This window comes from Rhinoderma darwinii, chromosome 7 (assembly GCF_050947455.1).
Source record: "Rhinoderma darwinii isolate aRhiDar2 chromosome 7, aRhiDar2.hap1, whole genome shotgun sequence".
NCBI classification, from domain to species: domain Eukaryota; kingdom Metazoa; phylum Chordata; class Amphibia; order Anura; family Rhinodermatidae; genus Rhinoderma; species Rhinoderma darwinii.
The window spans coordinates 103,634,460-103,650,994 of record NC_134693.1 but is presented as its reverse complement, the minus strand read 5'-3'; the positions used below and the strand labels follow the sequence as shown (position 1 = coordinate 103,650,994).

At 42.6% G+C, this 16,535-nt stretch overlaps 1 protein-coding gene across 2 annotated transcripts; it reads left to right on the top strand.

The window, feature by feature from the left end:
- Window positions 1-217: 217 nt before the first annotated feature.
- Window positions 218-14,645, top strand: EIF3D (eukaryotic translation initiation factor 3 subunit D). Of its 2 annotated transcripts, none has more exons than XM_075833754.1 (16): window positions 218-328; window positions 2,454-2,585; window positions 2,772-2,817; window positions 3,306-3,442; window positions 3,562-3,647; window positions 3,763-3,835; window positions 6,175-6,290; window positions 6,922-7,054; window positions 7,140-7,287; window positions 8,426-8,556; window positions 12,573-12,658; window positions 12,748-12,877; window positions 12,980-13,122; window positions 13,246-13,438; window positions 13,979-14,072; window positions 14,528-14,645. In XM_075833754.1, the coding sequence occupies exons 2-16, from the start codon at window positions 2,463-2,465 to the stop codon at window positions 14,539-14,541; spliced, it is 1,653 nt and encodes a 550-aa protein (XP_075689869.1). In that variant the 5' UTR covers window positions 218-328; window positions 2,454-2,462; the 3' UTR covers window positions 14,542-14,645. The 2 variants fall into 2 exon arrangements, with proteins under 2 accessions (XP_075689869.1, XP_075689868.1); XM_075833753.1 differs by having other exon boundaries at window positions 6,169-6,290.
- Window positions 14,646-16,535: the final 1,890 nt, after the last annotated feature.

Sequence of the window (16,535 nt, the reverse complement as noted above, 5' to 3'; positions counted from 1 at the left end):
GAAGCCAATCACAGCACAGCTTCTACCGTAGAGCCCTATAGTCCTCCAAAACACACAGACACGTAGTTACAGCTTTATGGTATCTGGCTGCGCGCTGATAGAGGTTACTCTTCTCTATGGTGATTACGTAACATTGGCACGCACGGATCACGACAGTCCTGGCACGTTCTGATTACGCTCGTACAGGAAGTTTTGCGACAGTGCTGGCGGAAGTACGCAAAACGCTCTCTTTTGGGTCTCCCTTGACGAAAGCCGGTTCCTGAGAGCGGGTTGATTTGCGGCCTAGAAGAAATCCACTGCCATCCCGTTGAGAGGACGGTGAAAACAGGTAAAACCGAAGTCTGTGAGGATGGAAGATTGTTGGAATATTTTGGACGTGATTATATTTTAGATCTTCATTAGAACAACATTAGCTGGAGGCCTTGTAGATCCGGTATGTAGTAGTGGTTACTGCTTAGTACAGGATCATCAGTGTGAACTAGTGCATCACCTGTATATGTGCGCAGAAGTTAGTGGCTTTTATTTGTTACTGGCACAGGTGGCACCGACCCATATGTAGGTGGCACTTTGTAATCAGCTCGAAACGCCGTTTTGTAGTGATGATTCATGTGAATCCCTGGTGAGGGGGCATGTTCTGCTGCTGATCAGGTTATTACATGGCTGCCCGATTATATAGATGGCCACATTTATGCTGCAGGGGAAATGTTTCAGCTGCTGGACCGTTTACAGACCCTCTAATGTGTTATATAGTGTGTGAATGTTGCCACTTGTAGTGAAGACCCCACTCTGTACTGCAGCAGGCGTTTGTTTTGCTACTGTAGTATTAATGCTCCCCACAAATCATGCAGATATTACCCCAATATCGAATTACTGGAGCATTAGTGTAGTTGGGGGAGGGTAGATGTATAACATGTAAACCCAAGTCTGAGAAATTAGGCTGTAGGAAAACTTGGTAAACTGGGGTGCTGATTGTGGGGGGCATAAGAATTATCAGACACGGGGACATTGGCCTTGACATAGTTCACATTGTTACGCTGGCTGCATTGCGATATCGAAAGTGGATGTGGCCGCATTGCGAACAACTGGTTACCGCGATACAACAGCCGCAAGTAGTCCATCAATATTGGATTTCTTGCAACGGTCACTTTTACTTTCAATACTGCGATTCAGCGAGCGAGATGCTGTGATCTTTGGCCTACACAGTCAAAGTCACTGTGTATCCCTCACCTTATGGAGGATATTTTGGTAAACTTTGCATGATGGAGTGCTGTTTGGGGAAAAACTTAGGTGGACATGTGTGGGGCTCTCTCCATTGACATCTTTGGGAAACAGCCGAGCCACCTTGTATTTGTATCCTTGTATTTACTTAAAGGGACTCAGTCACCACATTATAAGTGCCCTATCCACTACATAAGGAGATCGGCGCTATAATGTAGGTGACAGCAGTGCTTTTTATTTAGAAAAACAATCTATTTTTACCACGTTATTAGCGATTTTAGCTTTATGCTAATTACTTTCTTAATGGACAACTGGGCATGTTTTACTTTAGACCAAGTGGGCGTTGTACAGAGGAGTGTATGACGCTGACCAATCAGTGACCAATCAGCGTCATACACTTCTCTCCATTCATTTAGTCAGCGCATAGGGATCCTGCTAGATCACTATGTGCAGTCTTATACTGACATATTAACGATACTGAAGTGTTTAGACAGTGAATAGACATTCCTTCCAGCCAGGACGCAATGTCTATTCACAATCCCGACACTTCACTAACGTTTCTGTGGTACTTACAGCTGAGCAAAGCGTAATCTCGCTGTAACCTGTCATTTGCAGCGTGATCTCGCGAGGTTACGCTTTGCTTTGCTGTAAGTCCCACACAAACGTTACCGAAGCGTCGGGATTGTGAATAGACATCACGTCCTGGCTGGAAGGAATGTCTATTCACTGTCTAAACAATTCAATAAGGTTTGTGTGTCAGTATAAGACAGCACATAGTGAATAACAGTGTCTCTATGCGCTGACTAAATGAATAAGGAGAAGTGCATGACGCTGATTGGTCAGCGTCATACACTCCTCTGTACAACGCCCACTTGGTCAATAGTAAAAACACGCCCAGTTGGGCATTCGGAAAGTAATTAGCATAAAGCTAAAATCGCTAATAACGTGGTAAAAATCGTTTTTCTAAATAAAAACCACTGTTATTATCTACATTACAGCGCCGATCACATTATGTAGGAGATAGAGCATTTATAATCTGGTGACAGAGTCTCTTTAAATCTGACGCTGTCAAGTAGAATGAACCAAATCACCCCCCAGAACTTGTAATCTACAGCAGGAGATACAGCACCAAACAGGGCAGTGAAGGTAGCAATGTAACCTTATGACCTATGCTGCTCTTTGCCTGAAATCCACTGTGTAATATATAGTAGGTAATATGCTTTTTTTATTCCAAGCCTCTCAAAATGGCGAAATTTCAGGCGCCTGTCATAAATGACAATGCCCTAGGCTGGGGTCCCTGTGCCGTACCTGACCAATTCAAGGACATGCCCTACCAACCCTTCAGTAAAGGAGATCGTCTGGGAAAGGTACTTTTATTTGATATAGTTATCGCTCATATTTTTATGTCCTCTTGAAGCGTGGTTAGTGCAATATTTAGGTCTTGTATGAATTCGGTACCTAAAGTCTGAGCACTTGTAAGTGTACGTGGGGTTAATGTGTGCATCCCACTGTCATATCTAACAGGGTGTGTACTTTCTGTTGTCATTGATAAGGTTGCAGACTGGACCGGAGCCACCTATCAAGACAAGAGATATACCAGTAAGTAGCGGAGCTTCGAGTGAGTTGGCGCAATGTGACTGCAGTGTATTAGGTTCCAGTTGGGAGACGTGATGGATAATTATATTTTTTTGGTATATTCTATGAGCATTGCTGAAAGGAGTCTGACCTCTATATAGAGCAGGGTTTAGCAACCTTCGGCACTCCAGCTGTTGTGAAACTACAGCTCCCAGCATGCCCTCACAGTCAGGGGCTCTTATTCCATTCACAGGCTGTCAGGTCATGCTGGGAATTGTAGTTTCACAACAGTTAAGTGACGAAGGTTGCGGACCCCTGCTATATAGAGCCTCTTATTCTTGAAATAAATGGTGGCCCGAGATTAGACTGGTCTGATCTTCCCACATTTATCTGTGACACATCACAAGATCACTTTTGGCTGGACTTGCCTTATGTTAGGAAGGCTGTATTTGTTGAATAGTCAATTACGTAATTGCTCCATATTGATTTTATTTTTTAATTTTGCCTTCTAGATAAATATTCTTCCCAATTTGGTGGTGGCAGTCAGTACGCCTATTTTCATGAGGAGGATGAGACCAGCTTCCAGCTTGTGGACACCACCAAGATGCAGAAAACCGCATACCAGAGGAATCGGCTCCGCTTTGCTCAGGTAAATGAGGCCGGACTATGTTCAGGGGGAGCTGGCTGCCAGAGTTGTGGACATGTAAGCAGTTCTGTTGTTGGTGTTACGTGCAGCACTAAAGACTTTTTACTATGTTTTACTGACAGAGGAATCTGCGTCGTGATAAAGACAGAAGGAATATGCTCCAGTTCAACATGCAGACGTTGCCTAAGAGTGCCAAGCAAAAGGAGAGGTAAGAGGAATCCGGGGTACGGAGCGCTGTGATTATTGCACTCCTAGCAGTGAATGGCTTAGTACAAGGTAACCGCACTAATTCTTTAGTAAAGATCTATTAAATACCATTACAGGGATCGTTTGAGACTCCAGAAGAAATTTCAAAAGCAGTTTGGTGTTCGCCAGAAGTGGGACCAAAAATCTCAGGTAAGCGGTGTGACAGAGAAGAAAGTATTATGTATTTTGCAGAATGTCTGTGCCCTGCAATTCAAGTATGACGCATCTGTATGTTTGAGGCATTTTTACATAATATACACTATACCAGAAGAGTAACGCGACATTCACGCCACCGTAAAAACCAGCCGTGTGATGGCCATTCTCAGAACAATGAAATTCTATGGGTGTATTCACACATCTGCTTTTTTAAAGGCAATGTGTTGCCAGAAAAACATGTTTTTTTTTTAAAATTAAACATTTAGTGTGTGGGTGATTTAAACATTGTTCAAATTTTTTTTATTTTTTTCACGAGTCAGGAAATATTATAAATTGGATTCAATTGGATTCAAATTTATAGTATTTACCATTTCTGGTCACTAGATGGAGCCATTCCCAAAAATATGTGGTAAAGCAACCACATAGCTTTTCTGCTGCAAAATTGGGTAAAAAGCCCTCGCTCTAGTGAGCTCTCAGCATCCCCCCCTCCTTTATCCTGGCTAGTGCCGGGATAAACGAGGGGTTTGAACGGTGTAACCTCCTACACTGTGTGTCGCCATTTTTTGAGCTAACACACAGTGTAGTAGGTTTACATACAGTAGTAAACACACACAAACACGAACATACATTGAAATCTCTTACCTGCTCCTGCCGCCGCGGCTCCCTCCGGCCCGTCCGCTCCGTCTGCTGCCGCTGGTCCAAGTGCACAAGTCCGGAAGCCGCGACCGGAAGTAGTAATCTTACTGTCCGGCCGCGACTTCCGGTCCACAGGAAAATGGCGCCGGACGGCGCCAATTTCAAATTGGACTGTGTGGGAGCGGCGCATGCGCAGTTCCCACACAGACGCCGTACACACAAGTGAATGGGACGGGAGCCGTTCGCAGTCCCTATGGGACTGTGGCTGCCGTATTCCATGTCTGTATGTGTCGTTAATCGACACACACAGAAATGGAACAAAAAATGGCAGCCCCCATAGGGAAGAAAAAGTGTAAAAATAAGAAAGTAAAACACAAACACACAAATAAATATAAACGTTTTTAATAAAGCACTAACATCTTGAACATATGAAAAAAAAATTTGGTGATGACACTGTTCCTTTAAGACTGAATACTGGCTGTCAAAAATTAGAACTTGCTATTTTCGGCCATTTTCATAGACCAATAGCGCACATACAAGTCAATGGATCCTTTTCTAACGGCTACTTTTCAGAAAGCCATCCTTGTGAAAAACGGACAGTTTCATCCCTCTTTTTTTGTAGTTTTTTTTTTTTTTTCATTTTTGCACTCGTGTGAATACAGCCTTAAGGGATCAGCCAGTATGGCGCAAATGATGTGCAGTTCAGATGCATTTTTTTTTTTTTTATCACTGCATGCCCTATCTGATGGTGGTTACCGAAGAAGGGCATGTATTAAAGAGGCTCTGTCACCACATTATAAGTGCCCTATCTCCTACAAAAGATCAGCGCTATAATGTAGGTGACAGCAATGCTTTTTATTTAGAAAAACGATCTATTTGAAACCACTTTATTAGCAATTTTTAGCTTTATGCTAATTAGTGTCTTAATGCCCAAGTGGGCGTATATTTATTTTAGACCAAGTGGGCGTTGTACAGAGGAGTGTATGACGCTTACCAATCAGTGACCAATCAGCGTCATACACTTCTCTCCATTCATTTACACTGCAGATAGCGATATAGCTATATCGCTATGTGCAGCTACATACACAAACACTAACATTACCGCAGTGTCCTGATAATGAATATACATCACTACCAGCCTGGACGTGATGTTTATTCAGAATCCTGACACTTCTGTATCTCTGTGAGATTTCCAGCAAGGCAAACGTAATCTCGCGAGATTACGATGTAACCTGTCATTTAAAACGAGATTACGTTTGCCTTGCTGGAATCTCAGAAAAGAGTCAGAAGTGACAGGATTCTGAATACACATGACGTCCAGGCTGGTAGTGATGTATATTCATTATCAGGACACTGCAGTAATGTTAGTGTTTGTGTATGTGGCTGCACATAGCGATATAGTTATATCGCTATGTGCTGTATAAATGAATGGAGAGGAGTGCATGATGCTGATTGGTCAGCGTCATACACACTTCTGTACACACTTGGTCTAAAGTAAAACACGCCCACTTGGGCATTAAGAAACTCATTAGCATAAAGCTAAAAATCGCTCATAAAGTGGTTTAAAATAGTTTTTCTAAATAAAAAGCATTGCTGTCACCTACATTACAGCGCCCATCTCCTTATGTAGGAGACAGGGCACTTATAATGTGGTGACAGAGTCTCTTTCAGATATGGCTCTTACTTAATAGGCTCAGCTGAAACCAAGAGATTCCTCCGTGGAAGTCCGCAGTGACTGGGAAGTCAAGGAAGAAATGGATTTCCCCCGGTTAATGAAAATGCGTTACCTTGAGGTGTCTGACCCATTAGACATGTGAGTAATTAAAATGGGTTGTCTGTGTAGTATAGGCCAGGACAGACCCTCCAGAGCAAGAGATGCCGTTTTTGTCTCCACTTTTCATTTTGGCAAAAAGTTGAGGACCCTGATCCATTGATTTTCCACCCCCCTCCGCCATTAACTCAGAATTTTTAAAAAGGGGTCGTCTATAGCTCTGTCCCCTTCTCAGGATTGGTAGGGGTACCAGGGCTTGGACCCCCACCGGTCATAAGTTACGGCACATCCTAGTGGTATGCCCATCACTTTATAAGACTGGAATAACTTTTTTAAAGTTAGAAAGATTTTAGCACCCCGCATAATATCAAATCTGGTAAATCTTCTATGTATGGCTAGCTTAACTCTTTTAGTTGATTGTACAGCATAATGAAGGAATATTTCCTGCAGCTAATGTGTTACCAGTAAAAAACACAAGTGTAAGTCTCAATAGAAATGATAATTTATAGATGTTCATCTCCCAAATGTGTAGATTCCTCTGTCTACGTAACCTGTGTGTAAAGATCAGTGATCCAGAGAGTCCCATCCCCCTCCATCAGCTACACTGTAATAGGACGACATATAACATGAGTTTGTCATAACTGGTGCATTTTACTCTTTCTTTACACACTAGAGAGAGCTGCGGGGCCCTAGAATTTTATGACAAAGCATTTGATCGAATCACCACAAGGAATGAACGACCTTTAAAGAGCATCAAGAGGATCTTCCATACTGTGACCACTACAGACGATCCTGTCATCAGAAAGGTGATCTATATATTTTTTGGTCATGTTAGCCTGTAGCCCATGTAAGACTCATTTTACAAAACCTCTGATCCTTGTCTGTCCACAGCTGGCAAAGACACAGGGAAATGTATTTGCCACAGATGCCATCCTTGCCACCCTCATGTGCTGCACTCGTTCTGTCAACTCTTGGGATATTGTGGTTCAAAGAGTGGGATCCAAAATCTTCTTTGACAAGAGAGACAACTCAGACTTTGGTGAGGACACTAAGTTATTGGCTAAATTTCCGTTATTACTGCATTCATTTAAGCAAGTGACATTATATCTCTTCGATATGTCGTCCCATCGGTGGGGGGGTCCAACTGTTGGAATTACTAGAAACGATGCTTCTCTTGTCTATGGGCTGTGCTTGGTATTGGAGTTCTTTATCGTTCATGTGAATTGGTCTAAGCTGCAATATTTGACAGACTATGAACTATGTTTTTTCTTTTTTTTATTATTGTAATTTTTATTTCAGATTCATTACTTATTTTATTAGTCCCACTAGGGGACTTTACTATGCGATCTTAGTATACCAAAGCGTTATTGCCTGTCCGTATAAATGTGACAGGCAATCTATTAGGCACGTCCTAATAGGCATATACCGAGGGCAGACCTGGGGGCCTTTATCAGTGCCCCGGCTGCCATGGCACCCCATCGGAGGCCCGCGATAGCATTTGCGGGCCGCTGATGGGTAAGAGAGGGAGCTCCCTCCCTCTGTAACCTATTAAAATGTTACGGTCGCTTTTGACCGCGGCATTTAACTGGTTAAACGGCCGCGATCAAAGTAAACTTTGGTCGTGGCCATTGGAGCATGAGCCCGGCTGTCATTAGACAGCCGAGCGCCGGCTCCAGCCTGCATGGGACACCCGTGCAGGACTTAGACTAGGCCTCCGTGAAAAGGATACTGCCTAGCCTGAGGCCCCCGTAGTGACTGTCATGAAAAGGCGTATTGGTGGTCACTAAGGGGTTAAAGTGGTGAAAATCGATTTACCTTTTTAGTTTATATTATGTAACAATGCATCACACACGCAGTTTTTGCGCCGAGGCCGGGAGCGGATGCAAAAAGAAGAAATCTAAAGGAATGATTCTCCTCCTTCCTTTTGTATCCGCTCCTGTATTTGGCTCAAAATACTGCCACGAAAACTGCATGTGTGATTCCAGTCTAAAACAAAACCCAGTGTTTTGTGCCCCTGATTGTGTTTTTTTATTTTATTTTTTCACCAGTTCTGCTTAGAAATTGATGTATAGTTCAGCATCACATCTTCATCTGGAGAGAATTGTCAGCAGTTCTAACTCTGCTTGTCTACATCTGAATTGATATTTGCGTATTAACCCTGCTCTCTGTGAATCTAGACTTGTTGACTGTCAGCGAAACGGCCAACGAACCGCCTCAGGATGAGGTGAACTCCTTCAACTCGCCTAGAAACCTGGCCATGGAGGCAACCTACATCAACCACAACTTCTCCCAACAGTGTTTGCAGATGGTGAGTGTGCTGGTTGTAACATGATTGTCAAACTTTTGCCCTCTGCTTTATTTAATACTGTGTAAAGAAAAAAACGTGGAAAGTTTTCTGATTGGACTTTTTACATGTAGTAAAAGCCCAAAGCCTCACCCAACGAACCATAAAATATACAAATCACTACCTCGTAAATGGTTCTAATATGTTCTTGTTTAGAATAACTTCATAGGAAATTGGGAAAAAAATGTTCTGCCTATTTTTATTCCTGAATATGTTCTCCCCCTTATCTGTGGGCTGGTATTGCTGCTGAGCCCCAAGGATTGGGGGGGGGGGGGGGGTTGGCTGCCCTGCTTTCTCATCTCCGACAGCCTCTTTAGGTTCTGTATCTGCATCAAAGTTGACTACAGTTAATACAAGCCTCTTGCATATCTGAATTGAAACTGCTGGACAAATGATGAGAAGCATCTTCAAATGTTGTAGGTCTAGGTTTCTTTTTCAGTTAAACAATTAGTATTTGAGTGATTACACTTTGTTTTAATTTTTTCAGAAGTCAGGAAATATTATAAATTAGATTCTAATTTATAACATTTCCATGTGCTGGCCACTAGAGGGAGCAGTTCCAAAAATTGCAGCATGGTCACTGTGGTAAAGCAACCTCATTGATTTATGCTGCAATTTTGGGGTGGACACACTCTCCTCTAGTGTCCTCACACAATCCCCCCTCCCTTCTTCTGGCTAGTGCCAGGAGAAGGAAGGGTTTGAATCTTCAAACCTCCTACACTGTGTGCCGCCATTTTCTGAGCAACTGCACAGTGTAGGAGGATTAGATACAGTGCTCAGCAGACAGTATCACACGAATATAATACACACATCACATACACAAACATAAATTACCTGCTCCTGCCTCCGCTGGTCTACGCTCCTATTCCTTGCGCCTTCGCTTCATTGAACATATGGCCGGAAGCCGCAGCCGGAAGTCATCATCTTACTGTCCGGCAGCGGCTTCCGGTCCACATGAAAATGGCGCCGGATTTCGCTCTACAAACGAGCTTCGTTTTGGTCTGTGTGGGAGCGGCGCATACGCTTCTGAGAATGGAACGGCTCCCGTTCGCATTCTCTATGGGGCTGTATGTGCCGTATTCCATCTCCGTATGTGTCATTAATCGACACATACAGAGATGAAAAAAATATGGCAACCCCCAAAGAGAAGTCAAAGTTTGAATACAGTAAAAAGTAGAATGTCACAACACTAGTAAATAAAATGTTTAATTATATTGCTTTTAATAAAATATAAAACAAAGAAAAAATAAATCATGACACCACATTTTCCAACCATAAAAATTGATGGCATCGTGCTAGGATATGCCTTGGTGGGGTCCTGCAAGGAACTTCAGCACGGCCCCATTCACTTGAATGAAGTGTTGTAGTTCCATGCACAACAGGTGAACAGGAGCGCCGTTACAGGGACCACACAGCCGGTTTAGTGCCCTGTACGTAGGACTGGGCGTTTTTTGCCCAAAAATATAATCTAGGTTTTTTTTTTTCAAAACTGGACGATTTTCGATTTTGAATCTCAATTTTTTTTTCAGATTTTTTTTTTTAAAATAAACTGAAAAAAAACACCAAGATAGGGTATTTATGGTACATTGCTAGTAAACCATGTACAGTATATATGAGCAGCAGGAGAACAGTGAGACCTGAGGTAAAATACACACAAGGTCCCATTCACAAGTTTTTTTTCCTATATTTAGTGTGTACGCATGGAAAGATCCAGACATACAATTGCCCTTTTACACTGGGCAATTATCGGGCAGCCAAGCATTCATACAACGCTCGTTGTCGATAAGGGCAGTGATCACAAGAACAAGCAAAAGCTCGTTCATCAGCTGATCGTATAGTGTAAAAAAACGTTATTATATTTGTTGGCAGCATGATAATGTATGCGGACGAGCAATCGGAGTAAGGAGCGCTCGTCCCCATAGCTCCATGTGACTGGAGCAAACAAGCGCCGACCAACGAGCTGTCTTGTTGATCGGCGCTCGTTGCAGCGGCCAAAATTGGCCGGTGTAATAGGCCCTTTAACGTGTCCTTATGTTACAATTCGCCTGGCGTAAATTATAATAAATCTGTTGAGCCGCAGTGGTCACGCTTTTTCCCAGAGGTCACGTCCCTTTCTACAAAAATGTTGTGGGTGGCAAGTCGGAATTTGTGACTTTAGTGACTTTTCTGGTGTAGAAAGGTTGATAAATTACCCCCCAAAGTCTGCATGTGATTTAAGACTGTTCTTTGGACATAACTTCTGTGGCAAGTTTTTTTTCGATTTCTTACCAGCGGTACCACACAGAACTAGTAAACCCCGCTGCATTGTATATAACCAGCACTCACTGACACTACTGTCTGCTACAGCGTTATCATAACTGAAGATAACAAATACCACTTCATTTACCCATTCAGTTCCTGCTGCATTTCAAGGCTTAACCCCTTAGTGACCACCAATACGCCTTTTCACGTTCGTCACTAAGGGGCCTTAGGCTAGGCTGACGCCTTTTCACGTGAGCCTAGTCTAAGTTCTGCACGGGTCTCCCGTGCAGGCTGGAGCCGGGGCTCTGCTGTCTGATGACAGCTGGGCTCCTGCTCCAACGCCCGCGATCGAAGTTTACTTCGATCGTGGCCGTTTAACCCGTTAAATGCCGCCGTCAATAGCGACCGCGGCATTTAACTTTGTTTACAGAGGGAGTGAGCTCCCTCTGTCACCCATCGGCGGCCCGCAAATGCAATCGCGGGTCTCCGATGGGGTGTCATGGCAGCCGGGGGCTTGATAAAAGCCCCCAGGTCTGCCCTGGACATATGCCTGTTGGGACGCGCCGGAGGCACGTCCTAACAGATTGCCTGTCAGATTTACACTGACAGGCAATAATGCTCTGGTATACGAAGTATACCAAAGCATTATAGCAGCGATCTGAAGATCGCACAGTAAAGTCCCCGAGTGGGACTAGTGAAATAAATAATAAATGTGAAATAAAGATTAATAATAAAAATTACAGTAAAAAAAGAAATCAATTTTTTTCCATAAAAAGTGGTTTTATTTAGTAAAAGTGTAAAAAAATAAAAGTACACATATGTGGTATCGCCGCGACCGTAATGACTCCATTAATAAAGTTAATATGTCATTTAAACCGCAAAAGTAAACACCGTAAAAAAAACCCGCAAAAAACAATGGCGAAATTGCAATTTTTTTCCATTGCCCCCCAAAAAAGTCATAATAAAAATGAATCAATAAGTGCCATGTACCCCAAAACAGTACCAATCAAAACTACGTCTCGTCCCGCAGAAAACAAGCCCAAAAAATCCCTACATTGATGGAAAAATAAAAAAGTTATGGCTCTTGGAAAGCGACGATGCAAAAGCAAATAATTTTAGTTTAAAAGTATTTTTATTGTGCAAAAGTCATAAAACATAAAAAACCTCCACATATGTGGTATCGCCGTGATCGTACCGACCCATAGAATAAAGGTAACATGTTATTTACGCCGCACAGTGAACGGCGTCAATTTAAAAACGCATAGAACAATGGTGGAATTTCAGGGTTTTTTTTTTATAATCCCCCCCCCCCAAAAAAGTTAATAAAATTATATGTACCCAAAAATGGTGCTATTAAAAAGTACAACTAATCCCGCAAAAAAACAAGTCCTCATACAGCTTTGTAGACGAAAAAATAAAAACGTTATAGCTCTTTGAATGCGACTATAGAAAAACGAATAAAATAGCTTGGTCATTGGGGCCTAAAATGGGCTGGTCACTAAGGGGTTAAAGAGGCTCTGTCACCTCATTATAAGTGCCCTATCTCCTACATAATGTGATCGGCGAAGAATCCTTCATATTCAAACGCTAGCCCAAAAGATGTAGATAAGTAGTCATAATAGGGATTTACCAGTAACCTTATGTCGAAATCTGTTGTAAACCTGATTTTGTCAAGTGTTGTGTTATCAGAGGGCTCAGTTGTGGCATAATTTTTACTGACTACCGTGTATGTCTCACAGGGCAAGGAGAAATACAAATTTCCAACCTCAAACCCATTTATTGAAGATGATGTGGACAAAAATGAGGTGGCGTCTGTAGCATACAGGTGAGTGCTTTTCTTTTTTTCTGTTACATGCCAATGTCTTATAAAGAAACCACCTGCAAGAAACACCATTGTGTCCTCCTTTATGACAGGTACCGACGCTGGAAGTTGGGAGATGATATTGACCTGGTGGTGCGATGTGAACATGACGGAGTGATGACTGGTGCAAATGCTGAGGTGTCATTTATAAATATCAAAACCCTGAATGAGTGGGATTCCAGGGTAAGTGATGGCGGATCTCACTGATCAGTAACGGAGATGTGCTATGCTAGTGGTCATGACATTTTGGACTTGCTGACATTTTGCGTGTTCGGTCATTTTCAGCACTGTAATGGTGTGGACTGGCGACAAAAGTTGGACTCCCAGAGAGGAGCTGTGATTGCCACTGAGCTGAAGAATAACAGTTATAAACTGGCACGGTGGACTTGTTGTGCCATGCTGGCTGGATCAGAGTACCTGAAACTGGGGTAAATATGGGGTTTTGGTATCTAAACAAGATATTCATCTAGTAACATTGTTTGTGGCCCTTTGGGTAAACATTTGCTCGTTTATAGAATGTGATGCACGTTTGGTTTTTTTTCTCCTTGAAGATACGTCTCCCGGTACCATGTAAAGGATTCGGCTCGTCACGTTGTCCTTGGCACTCAACAGTTCAAACCAAGTGAATTTGCCAACCAAATAAATTTGAGCATGGAGAATGCCTGGGGCATCTTGCGCTGTGTGATTGACATTTGTATGAAGCTGGATGAAGGCAAATACCTCATTCTAAAGGACCCCAACAAGGTATGAACAGGCTAGATAGGCTGGCAGGTTTTCTAGATCCGCTGACCGAGTGCATTCAGTGGGACAGGCGACAGCATTGGTTCATCTCCTACCAGCTTGGAGGCAGAGTATTGAGTATATCAAAGCAAGCTCAATACCTTATGTTTTCAGAGGCCCAACAAGTCCTTTATTTTTGTTGACATAAAAAGGCGTTGTCCAGTTTCCACAAATGAATGTTATTTTTTGTATGATTAAATGTCATACATTTTTCCAATCTACTTTCTGTGTTCCTTCTACACGGTTTTCAAGATCTCTGCTTGTTATTCAGTAGGAAAATTCATTGTTTATATCCAATATCCTGATTGTGTAATGGACACACAGGTGCACGGCTCGTTACAGTATGTATCCGAGCTGTGTCTTCTCATGATGACAGCAATTATGGGACTAAATGTTTACCTATTCATTCTTAGGTCAAACAATGACATTTGCTGTGTGGCCTTAGCCTAAAGTTTTATAGATTGTCTACACGAGAGAGTTATGTGTTCATGTCTTATCTTACAGCAAGTTATTCGGGTATACAGCCTACCTGATGGCACATTTAGCTCTGATGAGGACGAAGATGATGAAGACGAGGAAGAGGAGGAAGAAGTGGAAGGTACATTCAGACTTTCTTTTTTTTTATTAAGTCTACATACATTTTTAATAATGGAGAATCACATGTTCTTGTTAGTAACACAGGGCAGTCAGATGCGGGTGCAGTATGCCGCAACATTTGTAGCACTAAAGGAGTTGTCTGAGATTGGTCAAAAGGGTCTGAGTTTATTCCAGAAACCGCACCATTTTGCCCATGTAAGCCCCATTCTCAATAGAATGAAGTACCAGACACAGGCCGTGGAAAAGATTTGTGCTGTTTTTTGGAGTACAACCCCCTCAAATAGGAAACTAAACATCCAGTTTCCGTGGCATGAAGGGTTTGTGCTTGAAACTGGGTCAAAATGTATCTTGGGGTGGGGTTTTTTAGTAAATTCTCCCTTTCTTTTGGCTCATGGATAGTAAGGTTGTTAGATTTGTACATGCAGAGCGCTCTAACCCATCTTTTTCTCATTACAGAAGAAGAAACCTAAGTGTCCGAATGTGTCTGATCGTTTCCTGCTCAGAATGCGTCATCCGTCACAGATGCTCGATAAGACCCTTTATCAGAAACAAATAAAGATTATACAGAGTCCAAGACTTTTGTCGCATGCGTTTTATTTCTGAACTACTTGGAATTATTATTTTTTTATTCTTTTAATGGTTAATGTTCGTAGAATCTGCTTTTATTGCAGGATAAGTCTTCATTACTACACAGCGCTTAGAACTTTTTTCTTTTGCAAAGACACTGTATCTTAGAGTTGTTCCATTTTCGGGCCGTATTTGTGCTATGTAGGAGTATATATACTTCCATAGTTCTTTGTAATGCACAGTATTTTGGGTAACACAAAGTTACAACACCTAAAGACAGTGTGGTACCGACACAAGATCGTGTGAACTGTCACTGTTTACATTTGGTAGGAGCTCTTCTCATGAGCTTACGGTCTATAAGGAATAGATACAAGAGGTCAGAGAGTATGCAACTATAGGGTAGAGGCAGTGTTGGAGTACCAGTTCAGGGATTCTTTAGGTTATGTTTGTTAGAAGAGGTTAGTTTTCAATGAGCATTTGGAGGGTTGGAGAATATCAGATGGAATGACTGGAAGTTCCAAAAGAAAAGCTGTATGAGAGGAGTCTTGTATGCGGGAGTGTGAGGATGTGATTAGTGGTAGAGAGTAGGATGTCTCTGGCAGAGTGGAGGTTGTGTGTGAGGTGCTATCTAAATTAGAGAAGAAAGAAATAGGGCTTTGTAGGTTGGGGTGTATTGGATTGTTTGTGTGATGAGCAGCCAGTGGAGGGGCATATTAACCCTTTAGTGGCCATCCTATTTTGGGCCTTAAAGAAGCTCTGTCACTAGTTTAGTAATGCCCTATCTCCTAGCTAATCTATTAGGCGCTGTCACACTGATAATGATAGTGAAAATTGTCCCAAAAGGTTTATAATTTTAGAAGTGGTTTTTTTTCTTTCTAAATATGCAAATGGTCCTATACTTGACAAATGGGCGTCAACAGCAGCGATTCTCCTGAGGTGCAGCTTCCACACGGCCTCTGACGCTGTCCTATCAGCATGAAGCTGCTTCACACAGTATGAGAGACTCCGGCTCGAGGGAAGGGGGATCATTCAAACAGCCATATCTCGGGCTGTGGACCACCCAGAACAGCGATTCAGGTGTCATATGAAAGATGAGATTCTAATCTTTCATATAACAATAGGATAGCAGTTCTATCTGTGAAACATCTGGAGAAGCTATTAGAGCCAAAATAGCATATTAAGAAAAATGCCCGTAACATTCAAGAAAAATAGTTGTTTTTTTTTTTTCCCAATGGCACAATTTTGGGAAACATGTAATTTATTGATTAACTTTTATAACCTTTATGGGAGAAAAAAAAACTAATTCCCTCATTCTTTTTTTGTCTTAACCACTTGCTGCGCTGCGCCGCAACTGTACGTCCTGGTAAAGTTACTGTGCGGTTCCCGGTGCACACTGTCCCAAGGGACAGTGTCCTGGACCCGGGAGGTAAGCTGTCCCCGACGGCTGACACTCCACTCTTGCCGGGCATCGGTCCATCGCCGCTGGTTTCGGCAATTAACCCCGTAAATGCCGCGATCGCCAGATTTAGGGGGTTTGAAGCAGTTTGGCAGCCCCCACGACGCTAGGTGTCCCAGCCTCTCCGTGGAACTACTGCCTCTTACTGAAAACATGATTACTATACGGGACAGTTGTCCCGCAGCGAGGCAGGGACTCCTAGCGTCGTACATAACTATGATGCTAGGAGCCGAGCTCCCTGCAGTGTTTTCGGTCCGGGACTTGCGGCCGAAATACGTTCCGTCCATTACGGACGTAAAATGCTTGTGTGAACCCAGCCTAAGAGTTGTCACTGCTTAGTTAACTGTCACAGACCCAGAAAGGTAAGTATGATAATGGTTTTGCGTTTTTACTTTTTAATGTTACTAATGTTTTTTTTTTACAGATTCGGTCGTTGGACTA

Coding starts and splice junctions, on each gene's coding strand:
- EIF3D (XM_075833753.1), top strand. CDS start 2,463: ATGGCGAAATTTCAGGCGCCTGTCATAAATGACAATGCCCTAGGCTGG. Junction 3,443..3,561: donor ATCGGCTCCGCTTTGCTCAG/GTAAATGAGGCC, acceptor TTTTACTGACAG/AGGAATCTGCGTCGTGATAA. Junction 7,288..8,425: donor GAGAGACAACTCAGACTTTG/GTGAGGACACTA, acceptor CTGTGAATCTAG/ACTTGTTGACTGTCAGCGAA.